This window comes from Myiozetetes cayanensis, unplaced genomic scaffold (genome assembly GCF_022539395.1).
Source record: "Myiozetetes cayanensis isolate MyiCay16 unplaced genomic scaffold, myiCay2020 scf4, whole genome shotgun sequence".
Classification (NCBI taxonomy): domain Eukaryota; kingdom Metazoa; phylum Chordata; class Aves; order Passeriformes; family Tyrannidae; genus Myiozetetes; species Myiozetetes cayanensis.
In genome coordinates, this window is record NW_026087631.1 from 72,098,583 (window position 1) to 72,120,024 (window position 21,442).

The 21,442-nt window shown below is 53.4% G+C and overlaps 1 protein-coding gene across 1 annotated transcript; it reads right to left on the reverse strand.

Moving 5' to 3' along the window:
- Window positions 1–18,159, reverse strand: ZNF532 (zinc finger protein 532). Its single transcript, XM_050328742.1, is given in 10 exon segments — window positions 1–1,841; window positions 1,843–1,895; window positions 2,452–2,599; window positions 2,827–2,939; window positions 3,067–3,345; window positions 3,953–4,115; window positions 5,614–5,790; window positions 7,338–7,519; window positions 10,056–12,382; window positions 17,937–18,159. Coding segments are annotated over 10 exon segments (4,086 nt in total). The 5' UTR covers window positions 18,127–18,159; the 3' UTR covers window positions 1–1,387.
- Between the last annotated feature and the right edge of the window lie 3,283 nt (window positions 18,160–21,442).

Consider the following 21,442-nt stretch of genomic DNA (forward strand, 5'->3'; position numbering starts at 1 on the left):
ACCTTTCCGGGGCAAAACGCTCCACCTTTATTTACACGTGAAATGTGTGTTTGATACAAGTCGTTAACGGACGTGGTGTGTGTAGCAACATCAGACAGCAGCAAGACTCGTTAAGGAACCCCAACAATCAATCACTACCTCTTCTCATGCACCTACCTATATATATATACACTTTTCCTTTTTTTTTGTGGTTTTTTTTGGTTGTTTTTTGTGTTTTTTAAAAAAAAAAGTACAAAAGCCTTTTCCTGGAGGGATTAACGTACAAGGTTATAAAAGGCCAAAAAACCCAACCGAAAAAATAAAAATAGACTCTCACCGAGAACTCGATCAGAAAAGGGACAGGATGGTACCTTTTTTTTTGTTTTATTTTGGTGTGTGTGTGTGTGTGTGGGAGTTGTGCAAGCGAAACCAGGGGCACCAGGCGGGTGGTAAATGGCTCTCCCGAGGGCTTGTCCCCATTGTCACGCTCCCAGCTGGGCCTTGGCTTCTTCACAGTCGGGACACCGAGCACCAGAAGGTTTTGGCATCAGCAGCCTGCAGGGCTGGCAGAGCCCGCAGCCGAGGGTGAAATTGTTTGCAAGCAAAGAGGAGGAGAGAGAATAAATTACAGGGCAAAAAAGACACCGTCATTAGAAACCCACGCCTCTAATTTACCATCCGAGGGGGTAAATCCCGAGCGGCCCAGTCCTTTTGTAACGCTCTGAGCTTCGAGCACGAGCACCTGATGAGCTAAGAACCAAACTATCGCTTTATTATCCATGATAGAGTTGTGCAATTGTACTTTTTGGGAAAGTATCGTGGTTTTTTTTATTATTATTTTTTTGTTACCACTCTAGGGGGTCATTTTACACCTGCAGTGGTGCTGCTTCTTTTTAATATATATATCTTTTGGAAGAGAGAGATTAAAAGCTTCCAGAGGCATTTAGAAGCACGGAATTTAAAGAGAATTGAAAATCTGAGCTCGCTTCCCTTCCCTTCTCCCCTCCAAGCACTTCCATCAGCTCACCTTTTCTTCCAGAAGTGTTCCAAAAAAACAAAACAAAACAAAAAACAGCTTAAGGGGAACCTACAGAGCTGCCCCAGCATTAAAAGAAACAAAAAAGAACCGAAACCAAACAGGGGAAAAAAACCCAACCAACCAAATTCCCCCCCCTCCGCTAGATACCGATACAAACACATACCAAAGAGTATCAAAACTTCTCAGTGTAAATATGTACAAACTCTTTTACAACCCAAACACTGCTCCAACGGTGAGGGCATCCACGACCGGGCGAAGGAGGGGGACGCTGTTGGGCAGGATATATCGCAACGCTGCTTGTTACCAGCTTGATTTTTCATCACCCCCCCCCCAAAATAAATCCATCCTCGGCATTCCCGAGCCCTGCCGTCACTTGTCGGCCGAGCTCATCCGTTTGGACTTGATGAAGGCCATGCCGTGCGTCCTCATGTGGGTGTTGAGGGCCGCCTCGGTCTCGAAAGCCTTGGCGCACACCTTGCAGCGCCGCTCGGAGGCGGCGCCGGCGCCGCCCGCGGCTCCCCCCTGGGCGTGGGGTTTGTTCTCCTGCTGGTTCTCCTCCTCCTCCTCGCCCGCCCCGTTCTGCTTGGCGGCGGGCTGGGGCTCCTTCAGCTTGTGCACGATGAACAGGTGGCGGGACAGCGAGACGTGGGACGTGTAGCAGAGCCCGCACTCGCGGCACTGGTAGGACGAGCCGTCCGATTTGTGCTGGGGGATGTGCTCGTGGAACTGCAGGAGGTTCTCGGTGGTGAAGCCGCACACGGCGCACTTGTGGACCTTGAAGACGTTGATCTTCAGCTTCTTCAAGGGTTGGGTGATGGCGCCTCGGGGGCCGGAACTCCAGGACGGGCTCTTCCAATTTACGCTTGGGGCTGGGAACCTGCAAAGGGGACGTAAATCAATCGTAGAATCATGGAATTAACCGGGCTGGAAGATCATCAAGTGTGCAACCCTTGATCCAACCCAGTGCCACATCCAGCCTCATCTTAAACACCTTCAGCCACCACCTCTCTGCAGGCAGGCCATTCCAATGCCTGATCGCTCTCTCTGTAAGGAATTTCTTTCTAAAATCCAACCTAAACCTCCCCTGGCAGCGCTTAAGCCCTCTTGTCCTGCTGCTGATTGCCTGGGAGGAGAGATCCACCCCCACCTGGCTACAACCTCCTCTCAGGGAGTTGTAGAGAGCGATGAGGTCACCCCTGAGCCTCCTCTTCTCCAGGCTGAACAACCCCAGCTCCCTCAGCCTCTCCTCACAGCACTTGTGCTCAGTGGGGCATCACATAAATAAGCAGCTCTTCTTATTTACTGTCAGTGCCTTGTAAACAGCAGCAACTTTCCCTTGGCAGATCCCACTAAAACTCTGTGCTTCCCTGAAAATGCCACCTTTAAGGCATCAAAATACACCCCCCCCCAAGTCTTGTAAATGATTAATTTACCTTGGTGTCTTCTTTGACCTCCCTCTCTTCTGCGCTGGCGGCCTCGGCCATCTCCTTCACGTCGGGGTCTTTGATGCCGTGCATCAGCTGGATGTGCTTCTCCAACATCAGCCTCTTGGTGAAGGTACGCCTGGAATCCGGGCAGTGCCTGCAGATAGAAACACACACTCACACTCAGGTGTTGGGAAAACAAGTGGTTTTTTGCAGGTGGAAAAGAGGGGTTGTGCATTTAAGAGACTTTGTGCCCCGCCCGTAAATTCCTCACCATCCGCATCAGCGGCTTTTCTGCAGCTCAGAACAAGAGTTTCAGAGCTCACACAGTGGCTTTAATTGGCCTGCACTCCCTTTCTAAGCAGAGAAAAAGTTGACACTCACGAGCAGGTGTAAACCTTGCGGATGCCTTTGTGCTTGATGCGGTTGTGCCGGCACAAGCTGTGCGAGGAGCTGAAGGATTTGTCGCACTGGCGGCACGGGTGCTTCTTCATTTGCTTTAAAATCAAAACCAAAAAAAAAGGGATAAAGGCATTAGTTAGGGACCAGCTAGGATTTGGGATGAGTTACTTGCTGCAGGTAATCCCCCCCCAAAAATAACAATAATCCGGTCTGTTCCTCTACCTTGCCGTGCTCTTTCCTCATGTGGGAGATGTAAACGTCTCTCTGCGTGAAGAGCCTGTCGCACTCCCAACACGTCCAGCCGGGGCTGGCCACTTTTTTGGGCTCTGCTCTCTTGATGGGAGAAGGAGATTTCTTCTCCAGCCTCTCCATCCCATTGACGGACTTTGGGTCGTCCTTGTTGTGACCGGCTGAGTTCTGAGGGGGGGGTTTGGTGCTGAGAGGCAGATTGATCCCCAGGTTCGGCGGCCCCTCCACACTTTTCAGAGTTCCGTGCATAGACTGCGATAAAAGGTGGAAAAATAACTGCAAATCTCACAGGGACATCCACAATTCTATTGACAGAACGCGCTGACCCTTGGAACAAAACTCCCTTCCTTCTGTGTCAAAGTGCCATCACCAAATCACATCCTGTCACCGTCACATCACACTCCTAAAGGGTTAAGTAAATTCATCCGCAGGTATTTCCACACACACCAAAAAAAAGAGACTTCCTGAAGGTTAAACTGCTGATTAACAGGGCACGAGAAATACTTATTGTTCAGTTTAATTTCTTTCTTTACTTCCCTAACCTGCTAATTGGGCAGCCTCATTTCAGACTGGGTGGGGGGGGGAGCCTGGTAGTGTTTTTGTTTTCATTCCCTCCTAACTGAGCTCCAATTTACACTGCTGTCCTTACTCCTCTCCATCTGTACAACCAGTAATTCTGCTGCTGCATCTGTCCTCTCTAACCCTCCGATTTCAATCTGCAAAGTGTCAGAGTCATTTACAGTGAATCCCTATAAAACCCCTACTGGTTGAAAGCACAAACAGTGGCAGGGAACACTAAAACATAAATATAATGCTGGAAAAAACTGATATATTTGGGAAGGAAAACGAGAGAACACACCTTGATGTGGTCCATCATGAGCTGTTTCTGGGCATAGAGAAGGGAACAGTCGGGACACTTGAAAACAGACACCTTCTGGTTCTCAACGTGCTGATCAAAGTGGCGATAGAGCAAAGGTTGCAGAGTAAACACAGTGTCACACATAGAGCATTTATATATTATTCTAAAAACAGAAGTACAATAAACAGCGTCAGTCGGAGGGGAGGGGCAACAATCACCACGTCAATTAACTCGATTTTTCATGGGGGGGGGGTTAAGAGCTGACACGTTTCATTCACGCTGCCTGGAAGAAGTTAGAATAATAACACCACCATCTGCTCTCAGGACACTCTGAAAGTTCAGCCTCTTGGTGTAGCTACAGGACAGTATCCCTGTGTTTCTGATTCCATCAGAACTAGGAACACACTTCAGGGTAAATGGATTTTTTTTTTTGGCAGTGATGTCTTGTGGCTTTGAAGTTCTTGAATGCCACTTAATGTGAACTGGGAGAGAGATTGTTATTGGGGGCATCGAGTGGTCCCAGCTCCTCCCTCAGATAAATGCTCGCTGAGGTGAATTCTCACTCAGGTTTGCATTATTTATAATCAATTGACAGCAATAAAAGCATCATTTACACAGCGTCCTCTGATGGGCTGCTGTCCTGCAGTCCCTGGTGAATCTGCTAGGAGACAATCTGACCCATTTCTGAATCACAGAAATATTGTAACTCCCTAAACCCACCTGCCCCTGCCCTGCAGCTCCACCAACACTCCCCCAAAACTCGGAACAACCACACAGGGAAATACTCCTCCCATCACAACAACTTCTGCCCCACAGGGTGGGGTTTCTCCTTCCCAGAGTTTTTTTGAACTCTTAAAAAAAGGATGGAGCTTGTGGGATAACACCCTTCATAACCATCCAAGGATTTTCTCCCCTGTTCCAAAAGAGATTAAGATTAAAGTTCCAGGAGAGAGAGCTTGATAGATGAGCAGATGATATTAAAATAATCTCATTTCGTCCCACTGCGAGTCCCTTGCATTTTTCCAGTGTGGTGCATCTGTTGTGAAACAACTGTCAGTAATGTGATTGTCAATCCCCCACTGCCAGTAAATGGCAGGGGCAGTTTTACAGTTCCTGGAAACACCAGAGTGTCCCCCCCTCACACCCCCTGGGTCAGTGATGCTAAAATCACGGAGCTGATCAGAAACAGACTGGCAGATGCGAGCACAATTCACTTGTACACCGACAGCGAGCTTCATCTTCCGGCTTTTCTGCAGTGAAAACAACTTTCTGATGTCATTAAAACAAGGTATCATTTACCACCGGGCCTGCGGGTTGTAACCACCTGCAGCAAAGCACCAGCACTGCTACAGAACAGAACCACTTGTGCTCTGAGCCAGAAAGAAAGAGAGCACATATCAGGGGAAAAAAAAGCTCCAATCCACTTTTTCCCCCACTTCCCAACCAGCTGCTATGAGAAGTGAGTGCTGACGAGCCTCAGCAGCTCGGTTTTGGAACGGCATTATCTCAATTCACAGCAAAAACGCAGATGAGCCATCGGAAAGCAGCGAGGCTGCGGCCACCTGCGCCAACGATTTACGTAATTCCGCCCTGGAATCGCTCTTTCCTAGTGCAGGCTCAGGGAAAAGGCCACCCTCACCCAGTAAATTGACAGTGCTTACTTTGGCTCGCCGATCTTGATGCCGGGGTGCTGGGTGTAGGCGTGGGAGTGGGTGCTGGGCGCCGATTTAAAGGCCATGGGGCAGATGGGACACTTGTAGAAGACCTCGCAGTGACAGCCCTGGATGTGAGACTTGAGGGCCGCCACGTCGGAGTAGACGACGTTGCAGTGCAGGCAGCTGGGGGAGAGAGCAGGGAGAGTCAATCTGCAACATCCGCCACACAATCGCGGGCACCGGCGTAAATTGCGGCGTCCCGAGCGCTCAAACCAATCAGCACCACCAACCAGCGATTGGGGGATCCCAGAGCAGGGCAGAGAAAATGTCACCCCAAAAGATATAAGAGGTCAGGATATTTTTTTTTTTTTGGGGGGTGTGTTATCACAGTAGAGCAGATAGAAAGGTTGACAGGGGGATAATGTGTTGATTGAGGGCAGGGAACGCTTCAATCCTCTGCAGATTTCCCGAGCTGCCTTTTTTGGCACGTGCAGCGGATTGTTTAAGGTGCACCCCCAGCAATTTGGGAACGGCCATGGAAGGGAAAACCAGGAAGGAAAATCTTTGCAGCGTTCCCCCCCTTGTTCAGATCGAATCAAATCAGCAGATTCAAAACTCAGGGGAAGCTAAATTGAATCTCGGCAATCACATCGACAGATCACAGGTGGGAAGTGGGAAAATAACTTTGCAAAAAAACCTACTTCTGCCGGGTCGAGTGTTTGTGAGCTCCCCACATCTATTCTAAAATGAAATTAAAAACAAAATATCCAATTAACACCGAGTTTTTACACCAGGGTCCCTCTTAGTGCCCTCCATCTCCAGCAGTAAATGCCACCAAATCACTCCAAGAACATTCAAACACAGAAGGCCCCTCTCTACCCTTCCACTATTTTAATTTTGTCTCCTCTTATTGTTAGGATTGTTGTCAAATCCATTTTCAGGTGGGTTTAGCCATGCTGATGATAACAAGAAAGCATTCCAAGATCCCATTTTCCCCTTAAAAGTGATCACCCCTGAACTTTGCCAAGCATCATCCTCTCTTTGCTGGGCACAATTTACACTGTCAATAGCATCCGTTAGGTTTACACCCATCTCATCTCAGTTTACCAATCTCAGGTAAATTGGCCTGGGCTTTTGGGGGGTCTGTTAAGACCTCCTCTGCTTGATGATGAGAGGTGGGGAAGGAGGGAAGTCTGAGGAGGGAGAAATTATCATTCCCAGGGTGCTTTTCTTTGCCTGGGTGACTTTGGTTCGGTCTCAGCAGATGAAGGAATTCTGCCATGAGATGTTTAGGAGATGTCTTGGAAAGTTTAAGTGACTCAGTGAATGATTTGTGAGGTTGCTGGTGTTACTGGGGCAGGCCTGGAGTCCCTGCAGGTGGTTCTGTGGAGGCACAGACCACAGGGAAGGTCAGTGGAGAAAAGGGAGTAAATACTGCAGGTCACTGTTTCTACCAGAATTCAATCATCTGCAAAAAAACAACTCCACAGTTTTTGGTGTTTTTTAAGAACCTCAAATTAAGGCAATGCATCTGAATTCTCTAAACTTTATAAGCCCTGTATCTGTGATTGAATCATCTCCAAAAGTGGATGCCCAGACAGAGCAGCACCCTAATGTGCTTATCCCCCAATCTGTAACTCTGACAACCCTGTCGCTGTAAATCCCCCAACCCACCCTCATGAAAACCGGTAAATTAACTTCCCGAAGCGGAGAGCGCTCGCCATACTGACCGAAAGCCCACCCTGCGGGTGTAGTGCAGGCAGTTCTTGGTGACGTGGGTCTGGAAGTGGACGGACCTGCAGATGGCTCCGCACTCGGGGCACGTGTAGGGGGATTTGTGCTGGTGGATCCGCTGGTGCGACGCGAAGCTGCACTGGTTGGGGAGCAGCATCTGGCAGATGGGGCACGTCTTCTAAACGACAAACCACAAGAGAGGAGACAATAGGGGGTGTCCTGAGGCCGCCACAGCCCCGTCAGTTCACCCCTGAGCCCGGGAGATGCATGTGGGTTTGCAGAAGCACCTCCCCAATTTACCCTTGATGGCGCAAATCATTCCTGTTATTTCTTGGGATTTGTGAATCCCCCCGAGAATTAAAATCCAAGCCAATCAAGCCACGGGTGTTTCTAGGGATGTTCTCTGGAAGGGGCTGGCAGATGTGCTGATGAGTGCTCTCTGCAAGAACACAGGCCAGACCAGGAGCTCCAGAGCTGTGCTGTAAATTATTTACCAATGCTCTGTGTTTGAACACTCACCATCCAAACAGAGTTCAGGACTCACCCCCCCCAGGCTGACTAGAACTGCTCTGGGGTCTTCACTTCACCTTCAAGGCAACACAAAATCCTGCCTGGCCATTTACGCTGCCCCATTTACCGGGTTTCAAATCCATCTTGGGGATTAACAAGCCCCGGGGCATGGGGCACTGTTGGCTCAGCTCAGTGACCTCTCTGCCGGTGCCAGACTCATCTGCTGCCCTTGGTGAAGGCCCCTGCTCTGCTCAGTGAGCACACAAAGTGAGGCCAGCAGAACAAAAAAGCATCCACCGTGACATTCTGACATTTGCTTACCATTTGAGTTTGGGCTTAGGGTGGCCTTTTAACTCCAGCTCTCTCTCTCTCTCTCTCTCTCTCTCATTCCAAACCCACACCAAAATAAAACAAGCTGGTGAAAATCATCACCACCCGCCTGCATTTAAAAAAGCCAAAAGTTTCAGGGAGAAAAAAAAAGAAAAAAAAAAAGGGTTAGAAGATAAAAAAAAAAGTGAAGGTGGAAAATAAAGATACATGAGAACGTTGAGCGCTGTAGTTTCCCTGGGAGATTCTTTGTTCTTTTTGTTTTTCCTTCCTGTTTCCTCCCTTCCAAAGTTAAAATATCGAATCTTCTGCGATTTTTACCCTCCCCCAAAATAGAGGCAGTTTGACAGCAGAAAAGTGCCAAGCACTAGGAAGGCAATGAAGGATTTCATTCACCTCTGAGGATGACAAAGCAGCAAAGGGTTTATTCCTTTGGAGAGCAAACTCAGCAGGGGGAGAAAGGGAAGGGCAAAAAAGGTTCATTTACCTGTCTGTAAAGACAAGGACCCCCCCCCAAAAAAAAGCGAGCACATCATCACTTTCTCTTCGTTCTTCTCTTTTTGTTTTCCATTTTAGCCTCATCCTCCCAACCTATCCTGCCTCTTTATCTCAGGGCCTTTTGACTTCCAGCAACAACAGGGTTTTTGCCAGGACAGGGGATTGTAGATGGGATGTTCCCTATCTGTAGAATCCATCTGCCACCAGCGAGCACCAGCGAAGCAGGCAGGGAAAAACCTAAAGAGCTGGAGCTGGTGCAGAACAGGGTCAGCCATTTACATCCTGCTTACATCTAGGGATGGAACCCACACACCAGCAGCATTCCAGAGGGGAAGAGTTCCCTAGGATGGCAATTCCAGTGGGAATGCAGGCTCTCAGTCTAACTCTGTTAGGAAAGGAGGAGCTGGGGCAGAGCCACCAGCACCCACACTCCAAATCCCTTTCCGTGACCACCTGGCCAGCTGCCTCGTGGTGCCGTAAATAGATCCCGATCAGCTCCTCTGACTGGCAGCCTTATTTTCCTAACTGCAGGATTTTATCCTGTGTGATTCCCAGCAATATTCCCTGAGCACTCATGCAGGTTTTTCAGCCGGGCCCAGAGCTGGATCGGCGAGCTCGACCGAAGGCACCCCAGAATCCCTTTTAATTGGCACGCTCCGACTGCCTGGATTAATTAACCGCCTTGGCTCCTGCCGGATTTATAAAATACAGCGCACACTGAGGGGAGAGGAAGTTTTATTGACGCTTCTTTCAGCTCAGGCCACGTTAACAGCAGTCACCAATTGGAAAAATGGGCTGGAAGGTGAACTCGGGAGCGCTCGGAAGAGGGGAGGGAAACCCAACCAGCCAAAGCACAGCAAGGAATGGTGCCGGGGAAGAGCTTTTAGGGAATTCCTGTCAGCATTGCTGTCAGCGGTCAGCGTGCCATTTGTCACTGCCTGGGTCCCTGCAGGTGAGGGGAATGCCTGGCTCGCTCAGGGCACTCAAAAGCTGAGGACCAATCAAACCGCTCGTTGGGGTTGAACGGACGGGCTGTTAATGAGGGTGCCAATTAAGTGGATTCCACGGGCTACTCGAACTCCAAAGCACAGAAAGGACGGTTAAAGGATGATTAGTAAAACCTATCACGAGACTTTCAGGATTAAGCTGTCAAAAAAAGCTAAAGCTGAGATTTTTACCACCGAGGCGGCGGCGATACCAGAACTCGCAGGGCCTAAAAAATATCCTGATTTAAAAAGCGTTACGGGCTTGCAAGACTTTTTTGTGTTTATCATTTTAATCAGGGAGTTTGGGGGGTAAAACGGAAGTAAAAAAACCATCTCCAAAGTTCTCCTAGGCTTAGAGGCGAAAGACGGGAATGTAAACATAGGATACTCTACTTGTCCGCTCGCGTCCGCGGCCTGCTGGAAATGAGTGGCAAGAGACGTCTCCTCCTGGAAAACTTCGCTGCACTCCAAGCACTTCAGGCTGTGCCTACAGAGTCTGGAGGGATCTTCGTCCAGCGGCATGGCCGGGACGACGGGAGAGCTGGCCGGGGCGGAGATCACCGTCCCCGTCACGCCGGGCTGCACCTTCGCCAGGGATCCCGCCGGGCTCTGCGGCGCGGCGTTGCCGGGAGGAGCCGCCAGCATCTGATCCGCCGGCACGGGCTTCAGGATCAGGTGGGAACACTGCATCACCACGCCCTTCTCCTTGTGGCCGCGGGCGTGCGACAGCAGGCTGCACTTGTTGTAGAACACCAGGTTCTTGGTGCAGTGGTTGCAGGTGACCTCGATCCGCACGCTCCTGCGGTCGTAGTGCTGGCTCAGGCTCTTCTCCAGGGCGAACGAGTCGCCGCACTCCAGGCACTTGTAGCCTCGCGTGGGCAGCGTGATGCCGGCGTTGGCGGGGGGGCTGAGGTTGGGCACGTAAACGGGCACGGGGTTGACGCTGCTCAGCACCTTGTTGAAGGCCTCCACCACGGAGCTCTGCAGCGACGACACCACCTGCACCCGAGACACCTTCTTGGAGGGCTGCGAGGCCGCGGCGGAGATGATGGCCTGCTTGATCTGCTGCTGGGGTTTGGCGAGCACCTGGCGCAGCTCGGAGGCGGCCTGGGCGCCCTGAGGCAGCAGGTTCAGGTTGGCCAGGTGCACCGTCTTGGGCACGAGCTTGGCGCCGGCGAGGCTGGACGCCGGCACCACCACCGTCTGCTGCTGGATGGCGTTGGCGGCTTTGATGATGGCGCTGCTGGCGCTCTGCACCGACGCCGCCGAGATGACGGTGGCTTTCACCGTGGTGTTGTTGGCCAGCTTCAGGTTGATCACCTGCGAGCCCGCCGTCTTCACCGCCGACACGGGCAGGAAGGCCGTGGCCACGGGCTTGATGGTGACCTGCTTGGGGGCGAGTTCCGGAGAGCCGACCGCGTTGGTGACCACCGAGGACTGCAGAGGGGCTCTGGGAGGAGAGGACAGCACGGCAGCGGATGGCGGCGACGACAGCAGAGACGTCACCGAAGTCACCATGGACGAGCTCTGCTCCGGCTTTTTCCCGGAGTCCAAATCCACCTCCGGCAACACCCTGGTCACAGTTCTCTTGATCTCCCCCGAAGACGTCTTGATGGTTTTGATGCGAACCTTGGGAATTGCCGGCGTGGAGCCCGCCGGGGAAGACGGAGACCCTTTGCTGCTGTTCTCGCTCGACACGCTCCGGGGACTGTCGGGGGGTTTGACAGATGGCTTCTTGGCGCCGTCGATGAGACTCTGAGACTCGGGCGACTTGTCAACGGCCCGGGGGCTGTCGCTTGTGTCTTTTGGTAGGGGAGAGGACTCCCCTGAATTAGCCTGTAAGTCTTTAGTGCTGTCCGTAGCCGCCTTTTTGGCGCTCAGCGCCGCGATGGCGGCGATGCAGGAGGAAAGCTTCGCCGACGACTTTGCTTTGGCCTGGGAAACGCCGGCGAGATTCGCGTCGCTTTTCTCGGCACTGGGCTTCCCGTCCGGCGCTCTGTTCTCCAGGAGCTTGTCAGCACCGTCCTTTAGCAACTTGTCCTCCGCTTTCCGGGCTTTAAAAGGCTCGAAGACGCTTAAATTCACCGAGTTCGTCTCCGCCTCTCGTTTAGCGACTTTATTTTTCTCCAGACTATTGGAGAGCGACATTCCCGATTTCATCAAGTTCTCCCCGCCCAGCCCCTTGAGTTTGTCATACTCCTGCTGCGACAGGACGTTCGCCCTGAAACCGCCCCGCGCGTCCTCTTTGTCCGGGGGGTCGTCCACCTCGATCCTCTCGTCGTCGTCGAATTCCTCGGCGCTGGAGATGGGGCTGAACTGGTTGAACGCCGAGTCCTTCAGCGGCGTCTCCGCGGCCGAGCCGTCGTCCTTCGGCGGCTTCCCCTCCTCTTTGCCGTAGGCCTCGAGCGCCGCCGCCGTCAGGAAGCCGTTGTGCAGGCCGTTGCCCGCCGCGTGGTGGCCGTCCTTGTCGGCGCCCTCGGCCGCGTCGATGGTGCGCACGTTCTTGACGATGACGCTCACCCCGACGTCGGAGGAGGACGGGGCGTGGCCGTCGTCCTCGGCGTGGGCGGCGGCCTTGACGTGGCCCTCGTGCTCGTCGTGCCCCGACTCGATGGCCGCCTTGGGGTCCACCATGTCGGGGATGTCGAAGGCCGCCAGCAGGTCGTCGAAGTCGGGGGTCTTCATGTCCCCCATGGTCACGGCTTTGGCGGGAAGCCGATCTGTAAGAGGAGCAGACGGGCGTTACTTTCAGCTCTGGGCTCACACAAAACAAGTAACATTTCCGGGAAGCAGAGGTCACAGAGCGGTCCAAGCGTGCAGGTGAATTATTGACCGGGAGCTCAACTCCACACTCAGTAACTCGGCCATTTCATTCTGGGCCCAAATTTCTTCCTGCTCCCTCTCCTGCACTCCCTCCTATCCTGGCCTGCAGTGATTACAGCAAGATAACCTGCATGTTCAGAAAGATAAAGTCAGGCACTTGCAGCTCCCCCTGCCTTGATTTTCCTAAACATTTGCACTGTCCACCTGATGAGTCCTGAAGAGGTAACAATCTGTAACACTCGGGCATTCATCAGCTCATCAGCGCTGCCTACCTGGAAGTCATCAGGGACTTCAGGAAGGAGATGAGGGACATTTTTCAAGGATTCTGAAATACACACGGACATGTCAGGCAACACCTTCAAAGGAATACAGAAGGGGTTTGGAATTTGTTGACAGGGTTAATAGTTGAGTGGCTCTGTCGGACTAATTAAGTCCTAAATACAAAAATTAACACCTGCATTAATATCAACATTACAAAGCAAGTTGCTCCACAAATTAAATGGAAAGGAATCCAGAGACCAGAGCACATAAAATCCATGTAAATCCACGCAAAGCCTCGGTGCAGTTACTCCTGCAAAAACTCCCCAAAAACCTTTCAGGAACTCCCTTCTTTTAAGGAGATAACTCTGCCTTTTCCTCCAAGATCCAAATCAGCTGACACCTTGGCTGTCAGACAAGCTGTTAAGTCTGTGCCTTCTCTGGGCCATCGTGATGCCTGTAAATGCTTCAGAACAGGGAATGAAGCTCCTGATTTCCCCAGGGAAACCGGGATTTTGATGAAAAACCAGCCCCAGACTGGGCCCATCTCCAGCTCACTCAAACCCCTCATTTTTGTCAGGTACAAGCCCAGCTTTTTATTCTTTTATTGAATCTTTAACCTTTAAAGAACTTTTCCTCTTTGGCTCTTACCCTGCCATCCATCCAGCTCTTCCCAAGCTGCACAACCACAAATCCAAGGACTTGATACAACTGCCTGATTAAATTCCAACCCTCTGCCTTCAAACAGGAAGCAGGAAAACCCCCAATCTTCATCTACCTGTGGCATTCACGTTGTTGGGACCTTCCCTAAACTCTCTGCAGTGTTTTTACCTCTAGGACTCCACAAAGTCCAAACAAGGTGCCTAAATTAGGTGAGGCTCGTTAGGCAACCTTCAGCCTGACACACAGAACACGACCAGTTCACCCACCAAATATCAGGAGTGATTTACACTTCCAATCATCCCCTCCGCAGCGACAGACAGAGCCAACCCGACCACAACCCCTCCTCCAGGAAACGGGAACCACATCTCCAATCACCGCTCTGACGCGCGCCGCGACCGCAGTCGCGCTCCTCTTCCCCAGGCCTGAAGGGCACGGCGCTTGCTTCCAGAAATCCCAGGAATTCCTTTCCTAACAGGCACAGGAATTCTCCTCCTGGGAACTCTGGAGTTCTCAGCACAGAGGTCTCATTTACCACCCGCTAAGGTCCTGATGGAAACATCTCTGGGAAGCGTCTCGGTGTTCCAAGGTGGAAATGGATACGAAGCAACCTGCACCAAATCTATCTGCCCTTCGGGAAAAGAGGACAGTCCAATCTGTCTCCATGCCCAACGAGTGAAAGACCTAATCCAAAATTCTGACAGCCAAAATATCACTCCTGCACTTCCTGACTCTGTAGGAGCCTCATCTCGTCAATTTTGGACCTGGCTATCTCCAGTTCTCTTTGGGTAGCAGAAAACAGGAAGGGAAAGAGAGAAGGGGAGGCCTCTGGGCTCTAAAGCACCTCTAGCACAGCTTCAAAAGAACCACCCCCAGCTGGTTCAAGGGTCAGGATGTTCAGCCTTTGGTTGGAAAAAGGACCAGGGATGTCCCAGCAGGTGGGCAGAGGAACCTCCCCAGCCATCCCCAGCCATCTCCAGCTCCAGCTGGAAACCACCTGGATGGATCCAGAGATCCACCTCGGGGGCTGGGCCTGCACACTTCCCCAGATCCTCCTAAAATGGGAGTGGATTCCTGAAAAACAAGGGAAAACCCTGTTCTTCCTGCACTCTGCTTGAAAATAAACGATAAACGTGGCTTAATTTGGTACCTCCCGATGTAAAACAAGCATGGGGATAACTCAGCTGCAATTTTCGGATTCCAGGAGTCACACAGATTCGGATCACGTCCTAAATGTCGCTCCTGCCTGCAAAACCCCCATCTCCTGGTGAAGGGCATTTACAGGGATTCACATCTGTGGGAAAAACACAACTCACCAGGGCCTCTCATCTCACATCCTACCGAAAACCCTGCAAATCCAAAACCTTCTTGGCTGAGAATAAAAAAATCTGCAGTGCAGAGAGCGTTGAAACCCCCAAACAGACGCACAGAATTCTGCATCAATTCCAGAACTTCCAATTTTTAATCTGCCTACTGTTCAGATGATCAGAAATTAAAAAAAAAACAAAAACCACTCTCCTACAATTAACAGCTCAGTGCCTTACATAAGGTGCTGCCTCAGGAACAAAAAGGGTGGCCTGGCGTTGTCACCGGGGTGCAGGCACCCTGCTCACAACTTACCCACCATCCCCAGCCTCGCCAGGCTTATGGGGCTCTGTCTGCACAGAGAGGACGCTCATTTCACACCACACCATCTACCACATCATCTGCCTCCATACCATCTTGCTTGTAGGCTGCCAAACCATCTACCCAGCTAGGATTGGGGAGATTCTTTGGTTTTTCAATCATAAATCCCCCTGGTTTCTGATTGCTGATTTCCTGCTGTAGGAAGTGAACAGTTCTAGCAAAAAGAAATCCCCCAAGGCAAAACGTTGAGTGATGCACTGTGCAAGCTCTCACAGCCTTTGTTCTTCCCTTCATGCCTGCTTCCTTCTCTCTCCTCTCCCTCTGCCTCTCTGAATCCTTCGGCTCTCACTGTGAGAGAGGAATTCCAGCTCGAGTCTGAGCACACATTCAATTTTTTAGACGAGGGAAAACAATAAACCCACCAACCCCCTGTCAATTATCCACTGCCCTGAGTTAAAAGCAGCCACCCCTCAGGAGCTGACGATGCGCTGCCCATCCGCTTTCTGATTTCATCACTGAGAGATTACAATTCAGGGCTGGAGCTCCACATCCAGCCCCCCCCCCCCAAAAAAATACATCTTCCCACTTGGCTGCTGCAAAACCCTCCCCGAGGTTACAGCAGTCTCAAGAAAAGCCATCCCTGCTCTTTATACTTTTTGGGTTTTTAACCTGTAGGAGATACTAAAAGTCCACATTTAATGCTGAAAACCTTCATTCACCCCCAAATTCTGGGTCGCTCGGCCGTGGCCGGACGACAAGCTGTAAATAGCCAGGCAGCAGATTCTGCCTGCGAGCAACGCCGCCGCAACCGGCCCACAATTTACCACTGCCACTCAGAGGCCTGTTCCGCAGCGCTGCGCTGTGACAAAAACCCAACCTATATCTGGAGAGATTGCAGTGAAAATAAGTGTATTTAGCCAAGATATCAGTTCAGGCTTTCCAAAGAGTAGCTTTAATCCTATTAACACTGGAGGACCTTAAGAGCATTTCTGCAGGAGCCCTCCAACAATTGTCTCCTTCCTGGTGCGCCGAGGGTGTCGGGTTCACCTCTCCCACACATCACACCAACCACCCCATCTCACCTCGTGAACCTTGACCTTTGAAAGGTTATTTATTTGGGGTTTTTAAAGCCGCTGCTCCGTTACCTCTGCAAACACACCAAAGGGTTAAAGGCAGCCCCAATCAATAGGCCTGCAAGGGAGAGGAAAAAAAAATAAAAAATAAAAAAAAATAATAAAAAAGGGAAAAAAAAAAAAGAGGGAAACGAGAATGCATCTCTTCGAGATGCTTTTTTTATGCACAATTCTACGACAATCCTGCTTCCTTTCGGCCTCACCGAAAGGCACAGCAACCTCCACACCCCCACACCCCCAAGCTTAACATCCCCTAAAGAAGCAAACCACAAGACAGCACCCCCTGTAAATAAAACCGCATGCAAAGCATCCTCCTCAGTCGCAAGCACAGCTACAATTACACAGCATTCAATATCCATTTTATGTCCTTTCGCTTCCAAACCGGCTGCACCACCGGTGTCCCACCCTTGCAAAGCCAAAAATATTGGACTCGGGGTCGTAAATCTCAGCTCTTTCACCCGTTTCCTTAAGCATAAAAAAAAATAATAATAATAATAAAAAAAAAGGCACGAAAAGCCCGAGTCATCCTGCAAATCTGTACATTTCCATCCAGAACCCTTTTAGGACTACGTTAGCCACGTACCAGTGCTGTGTGTCTACAAAGTGTGCATTCACAGACTGTTTGGGGCTGGTATCTGTTTCTGCAAGCTCCTCTGCTTTTGGCTGCCATGAAGGGAGGAAGCTCTCCCAGTGTAGTAGCTCAGTGACTGCATTGTGTTCAGGAGCTGATCCGCCTCAAACCAGTTCCAGCCGGTTCTGGTCACCCTACATAAAAAGCTATGGCAACCCTCGCCGAGTTGCCAACAAGTCCCCCTGAAAATCGCAGGGGTTGGGTTATTTTTGTGTGTGTGTGCGTGGGGAAGGGGGGGTGTGTGGCGTGGCACCCCGGCTCCCCTCCGGCCCGGCCCACGCGGCCCCTGCTCCCCAGAGCCCCCCTCTTGCTCGCCTCCCCCACTTACCTCCCACAACCTGGCTGAGAGCTGGGATTGTGTGTGTGTGTGTGAGTGTGTGTGTGTGTGCGTGCCTGTCTGGAGCTAACAAAGAGACCGCAATAAAAATCCTCACAGGATCTCCCTCGCAGCACCGGGCAGGCTCGGCCACAGCCCTGGGACACAACCCGGGCTGCTCCCCCTCTGCTCCCACACGCGTCACATCTTTCCTCTCATGCCCACACGGCCGAGGGGTGCCCGAGCCCTGGGGCTTCTCCCGGCCGCCCTCCCCACTGCTCGCCGCAGCTGGGGCCGCCCGGGTGGCATTTTCGGAGCTCTCTGTGCCATTGCTCAGGCACGGGACCCACACGCGCGCCTCCCTCCCCTCCAGAAATCCATTTCCGCAGCAGCAACATGCCTGCAAAATAGTTCCTTTGCCCCCTCCTCGCAGCGCCGAGTCGGCCGCTGCCCTCTTTCTTTATATTTTTTTGGGCCTTTTTTGCTATTCCACAGTGCTGGAGGCCCTAAGAACCAGCGAGCTGCAGCCCCCCCGGCCGGCACCCCCCGGCTGGGGAGGCCCGGGCAGGCTCCTCTGAGCGGCTCCCACCCCGGCCCGAGCCGCCTGCTCGGCCCTGCCCTGCGCCTCTGGGGCGATGCCAGGCACGGGGCCGGGCTCCCCGCGGTGCCCGGGCCGCTCCGGGGCTCCGCACCCACCTGCGCCCGTGGCCGCTGTGCCGCTGCCCGCTCCCCTTCACCTCGGCCACGCTGGGCCTTCCTCCTGCGTGGCTGGCTGACAGGCACCACGGACCGACACAGCAGCCACCCCGCTCCTCCTGGCTACTCACCCTTGCTCTGGGAACACCAGTAACCACCTCCGCCTACGCGCCGAGCCCCCTCCTCTCGGGGGCTGCGGGAGATGCTGCTCTGCAGGGCTCCCTGCGGGCGGCTGGGCAACCCCGGCCGGCCCCTCTGCCCTGGGCTGCACCTGCAACTGAGCAGAGGTCTGGGGCACAACCCTGCACACCTTCTCCGCATCCCCTCATCCCCCCCACGCCGTTCTGGGCAGAAGCACCACGTTCTTCCGCCGCCTCGGCCCGTCTTCCCCGCACGGGCGGCCGCGGCCGGCCCTCCCTCGGCCCCTCGGCCCGGGGGCCGCTCCCTCCTCCGGGCCGCCGCGGCCCCGGCCACCTCCCCGCGGGCCCGCTCGCTGCCGGCCCTGCCCGGCCGGGCCCTGCGAGCCCCGGGGACGCCCGGGCAGAGGAGGCCGCGGTCCCTCCGGCGACGGGCACGGCGATCCGGCCCCGCCCGGGCTGCGCGGGCTACCCGCGGGGCTCCGGCCACCGCCGGGCCGGCAGGAAGCGACCCCACCGCATGCAAGCTCCGCTCCCCATGCGACACACCTGCTGCGGCCGGAGCCGGCGGGCTCGGGCAGGGCTACGGCCCGCGGCGCGGCCCGGCCCCGCGACGGAGGAACATAATGGCAGGAGGCTGCGGGGCTGGGCGGTGGGGGTGGGGGTGCTCGGCGGCACAGATGGGGAGACGCTCCCGTGTGATTCCGTGTGGAACGGCTCCCTGGAGAGTGCCGGGGGCGGGGAGGCTGCGGGGCCGGGTCGCGGCCTCCCGCAGCCCGGGCAGCTCGGGGGGTGCCACCCCGAGCGGGGCCGGCGGGCACGGCCGAGGTGCCCCCCGCGCCGGGGAGGCGATCCCCGCAGCCCTCCGGGCGCTCCCGAGCGCCGCAGGCCTCGAAGGGCAGCGGGGGAAACCACCCGGCCGCTGCTCCGCTCGGGGCCAACAAAGGACGGGAGGAGCCACACGCTGCCACCTCCGCCGGCGCGGCCGCCGCTGTGCCCCGCCGGGGTCACCCCGGGCTGGGCAGGGAACCGTGTCCCGGAGCGGGGCTGCCCTTCCTCACGGCCCCGGGTGCGCCGGGAGCGCCTGCGGAGCGCCCGCGGGCCCTGCGCTGCCTCCGCCCGGCCGCCTTTGTTGGCCGCGGAGCATCCCGGCGGCATCGCCATTGCGGATCCCTCCTTCTTGTCTCCGTTCCCGCTGTGCAGCACCATTTTCCACGCTGTACTTTATTGGATCGCGGTAATGGCTGTGAACGCACAACACGCGTCTCACGTTTGTAGTGGCAGCACACAGCACACTGCGTGTTCTGGTGGAAATAATGCTCGGGTTATGAACATCTCTCGTCCCCAAGGCCTCCTGCACGGGCATAGCTCCTGCTGGCAGGGCTGCCCCCCAAGCTGTGCCCGCGGGTATCGCTGGGGCAGGGAATCATCCATCATCGCCCTGGCGGCCCCACCCCAGCCCAAGGGAATTCCCCACGTACCAATCCTAACTTGCCCAACCAACCCAAACTGCTCTGTTTGCAGACTGGGTGAGGCTGACGAGTTTCTAGAAGGTGAATTTCATAAATCGACTCGGGGATTTCTATACAAAACACAAACGGATTTGTGTTCTGCACTAGGAAGGGCCGTGAAATTCAGCCTGCACGAGCCTAAGTAAGGCTCATCCTGCAGGGATGTCATAATATTTAGAGCACCCTCTTTCTTCCCAATGAACCAGTAAACTGCTTCGATCAGAGCAGAAACCCAAACTCTGTTTACTTGCACTGCATTTTTGGGGTTGGCTTGCGTGACAGCAGGGAGGAGATGGCAGCTGTTACCGCTGCCCTGGTATTAATATGGGGCACGTTAATCGATTCTCACAGTTCACACGTAAAAAAAGATGAACTCAAGCACACAAAGTAAAAAAATTCCCTTTGTTTAGGTCATCCTAAAGAATGTTCTCTCCCTTGTCTTTGCAGACAAAGCCCCTGAAGGCAGGGGACAGCCTTGTGTCCTGACCAGTGAAACCGTCACCAGCGGGGCCTTCCACCTGCACACCAACTCACCTGCCCCGAGGGAGCCGTGGAGTTCCAGATCCCACACCACCTATTTCATCCTCCAGGATGCAGGTACATCTTGAAACCACCCCTCCTTCCCTTTTTCCTGAAGAGATGCCTCCAGTGCAGCCCAGCAGTCAGCAAGGAGCGCTGCCAGCTCCCACCACTTCCCCTTTGATGCTGCAGCGAACGCTGAACTCGTGTGCAGTAAGAACTTCTGAATTATTTACCTGGTAAGGATCTTAAGGCCCTTGAAATTCAGAACTCTCAACCTCCTCAGCTCGATCAGTTTTAACTGCATCCAACACAGAGCATTAAAGATGTGCTGGGGGATTTACATTTAGGTTCTTTATGTCACAATAAACTTTTGGGGAGGGCAAGAACCAAACCAAACCAAACAGTTCCTTCCTGCCTAGTGAAACGTGCTGCTTTATATTGAAACATTCAATATTAAAAAACCAGCTCCCAGCTGAACTTCCCCTTTTCAGATGCTCCTGTTGCTAATCTCTCTGTATTTTCTTAGGGGGGGGGAATTAAATCATTTCCTTTGCTGGTTATTAAAAGAAGCCTCCTGCCTGCTCATCATCCTCGAGCTGCCGAGCGGTGGGACCGGCGCTGGTGGCATCTCCTGGGGGTGGGGTGGGAAACATCCCAGGTTCACATCTGTTGGCAAAAGGAGGTTTTTAAGGCCAGGCTTTTCTAGACACACCCAGTGGGAAAAGCGAAACAGGAAAACTTGTGTGATTGGGTGGTGGTCAGAAGTTGGCAAGGCGGTTCTTTGGCACAGAGGTGCCATTTTCGGAGAATCTGAACGCTGCCAGGGGTGGGGCAGCCACAGCTCCTCTGGGCAGCCTGTGCCAGTGCCTCACTCGAACCCTGCCCTCTGTCAGTTTAAAAGCGTCATCCCCTGTCCTGTCACTACAAGGCCTGGTGAGAAAACATCATCAACATCATCATCATCATCATCATCATCATCCCAGGACGTTCCCGTGAGCACCGCGGGCTCTTCCGCTCACCAGCACCTTCCAGAGTGCTGGCCCAGAAGCCCTCAGTCAGCTCCTGGGCAGGCATCAGCCACCTGCACCATTTACATCCAGCGTTGGAGAACGCCTGTTTTGTTCTCTTTAGCTCTTTCCTTCCTTCTGCCCGCGTTTATTCAAATATCCCCGGATTATTTCTGAATTATTCATCGTGCACCATCGGATGAGGCCGTGGCGGTGCTTAATGAATGAGCCACGAGGCTGCCGCAGATGGTGCCATCAGCAGCTCACCTGCGTTCACGCAGCCATTTACGAGGAGAGCGCTCAGCCTCTGCTGTCTTCCCTCTCTTTTCCTCCTGGAAAAAAGGGGTGGCAGCAGCAACCGGGCCTGGCAGTGGCCGCTGATTCCCATGCTGATCTTTCCTCCAGCAGAAGCAAAGTTCAAAATAAAAATAATCGAGGCCCCTCGCTGGTTCTGTGGCCT